The sequence below is a fragment of the Berghia stephanieae genome, chromosome 12 (assembly GCF_034508935.2).
Source record: "Berghia stephanieae isolate SIO BIC M18660-M18661 chromosome 12, UCSD_Bste_1.3, whole genome shotgun sequence".
NCBI lineage: Eukaryota > Metazoa > Mollusca > Gastropoda > Nudibranchia > Aeolidiidae > Berghia > Berghia stephanieae.
Window position 1 is genome coordinate 2,504,765 of NC_088371.1, and position 2,500 is coordinate 2,507,264.

Consider the following 2,500-nt stretch of genomic DNA (forward strand, 5'->3'; position numbering starts at 1 on the left):
GATTTCCTTCAGGATGATTCCAAACAGGAACACACTACTGGGTCTGGCCAGTCTCTGAAACACGTGCAAGGTCAAGGTCAAGTTCAAGTTTATTTTTAGGCCATTGGTCAATCACCATTAAATAAATAAATAAAAAAAATTCCCTTTATTCACCCCATAGGGTAAATTTGTCTCGACGGTCTAGCCAGCATGAAGAATAAAAAGTACCGATTTTTTTTTGTTTAGAACCAAACTGCTGGTTGCTGGGCGGATCTGACATCAGACTATTGAATCCTATTGCCCATAAACATGTTTGGATAAACTACTCACAAAATAGAGACATTCTATTCAATAATTTTTACGAATTCACAACGCTCAATACGTTTGTTAATACTTAATTTATATAATATCCATAATAATCTAATTCATTTGAAAAAATCCACCGTACAAGTCGCCAAGAAGGTTTCTTTTGGTTTGGCACACAATCATTCATTCTCAGTCTCTGCATAAATATATGTCTTACCCAAGGACAGGGTCAAGATAAATATAGACCTTATCGTATTGTTTGTTAAGAAAACAATTTTACAATTTATACATGACCATAGTTAAACAACACACAAATCGTTATTCATTAAAAAAATATATACATATATAAATAAAATTGCCTTTATTCATCCCATAGTGGAAATTTGTCTCTAGGGTCTGTTATTCTAAGGGAAGACTGGAATAACCCTGGCGTCAGCCGCAGTACAGAGCTACAAATTGAGCTAGGGCGATGTGGTGACTTGCTCAAGGCCACACAGAGCGGCGGCGGGGCGATCGAACTCGGTACCTTTTGGGTATGAAGCACAGACCGTACCGCTGAGCCACGCTGTCCCCTTACTCCGTGACATTTGATCATTTCAATGACATACGATACCTACATACTATTATGTTAAAAATATTTTGTATATATTTTATAAAACAACTAGAAATAACTAAGGGTATTTTTTTGTTGTTGACAAATCATGATTTTAGCAACACACTCCAAGATGTAAAAACCTTTTTACTACACACTACACACTGTGTCAATACTTTTTTTTCTTCTGATATGAAAAAATTCGTAATTTGTCCCTTAAGATCAACGTGAAAAATCGATAAGATATAACTATAAAAACAATCAATTGAAGTTTATTGAAAATTAAATTACAAACTTATTAAAATTCAAATTGTTAAAAATGTTAAAGAAAAATTTTATTATGAGAGGTTTTTGTGTTAGAATGTAAAAGTGCTTTGGAGTTGAGGGGGGGGGGGGGGGGAAGGGTAGGTGCGGAGTTAACTGTTTACAGTATAATTGTTATAAAAATGTTAGTTTATGAAAGGAACGACAAGGTGCTCATTGTTAGTGAGATTACGTGCACAGTTCGTTAGAGTGTGTTGACAATTAATTGAATGATTATGCACAATAAATACAGTTTGATTCAGTGCAAAAGTTTTCATTGACCGAGGGTCCGTGCCGATTTTTATAAATAGATAAATGATTAAATAGATAGATAAATTAATGAATAAACAATTGAATATATTATAAAAATATGATAAGTGAATAAATTAAATAACTAACTTAATAAATAAATGGATAACATAATAAAATAAATAACTATATGAATGAATAAACAATTTTTTTTAAATTGTTAAATAGAAATCATTTTCTTGATACACTCAAAGAAGAGTTATTTCTTTACGACCAACATCGAGAAATTGACGAGATAAATCCAGAAACCAGTGAGCTACAGGAGTAAAATTTCTTGGTCAAAGAAAAAAAAAATGAGATGTCGAAAGCTTTACTAGTATGAAATCAAATTGCTCATTCCCCTTTAGATTGGACAAACGTTTCTGCCAGATCTAAATTAGACCAAGCTACCGATTCTATTCTTTTCTGTGACATCATCAAGTTGAATACTCATTGGAGATGGTGCAATTGCTCTAAGGCAACCGTTTTTCCACTTTGCAACATGGTAAGCGACATCGAGTGTGGTCAGTGACTGGATTGGTGACAATCGGCGATCGAAGTTTGAAAGTCAAGAGTATAAAACTCCTTGCGAGGTTAAAACATGGACAGGAAATTATATGGGGTGGATTGTTCTACTTATTTTTTTTTTACATAGATGCGCATGTGACATGGTGTTATATCATTGTTAGTTTTGCCAGAAATATCTAAGATCAATGGGATTTTTAAAATAGTTAGTTGTCCTTGCTTTCGATGACATGCAAGTAAATGCGTAAGAGTTAGATTAAAAAGCTGAACACAGCATCCACTATATCTTGAAATGTTAATCACATGAAAAAACCTGTTAATTATTGGTGTTAGTTGTGTATGCTTGAAATTTGACATATATATATATATATATATATAACTAAATGATAATGTATTAGATAAATAAGCTGTATATTAGATTAATTGCCAGACTATTATTATTAATGTTTGTTAAAACACTTAGTTAGCCATTTTGTTTCTTGAAAATACATGTATAACATAGAAGAA

General features: G+C 32.4%; 1 protein-coding gene across 6 annotated transcripts in view; it reads right to left on the reverse strand.

The window, feature by feature from the left end:
- Positions 1-2,500, reverse strand: part of LOC144958195 (uncharacterized) — a 91,515-nt gene that overhangs the window by 10,397 nt on the left and 78,618 nt on the right. For all 6 annotated transcript variants that reach the window (XM_078889997.1, XM_078889996.1, XM_078890001.1 and 3 more), the window contains one exon: positions 1-54. This exon is cut by the window's left edge and continues 30 nt beyond it. In XM_078889997.1, coding sequence (XP_078746123.1) covers positions 1-54 — 54 coding nt within the window. The remainder of the gene's footprint in view (positions 55-2,500) is intronic.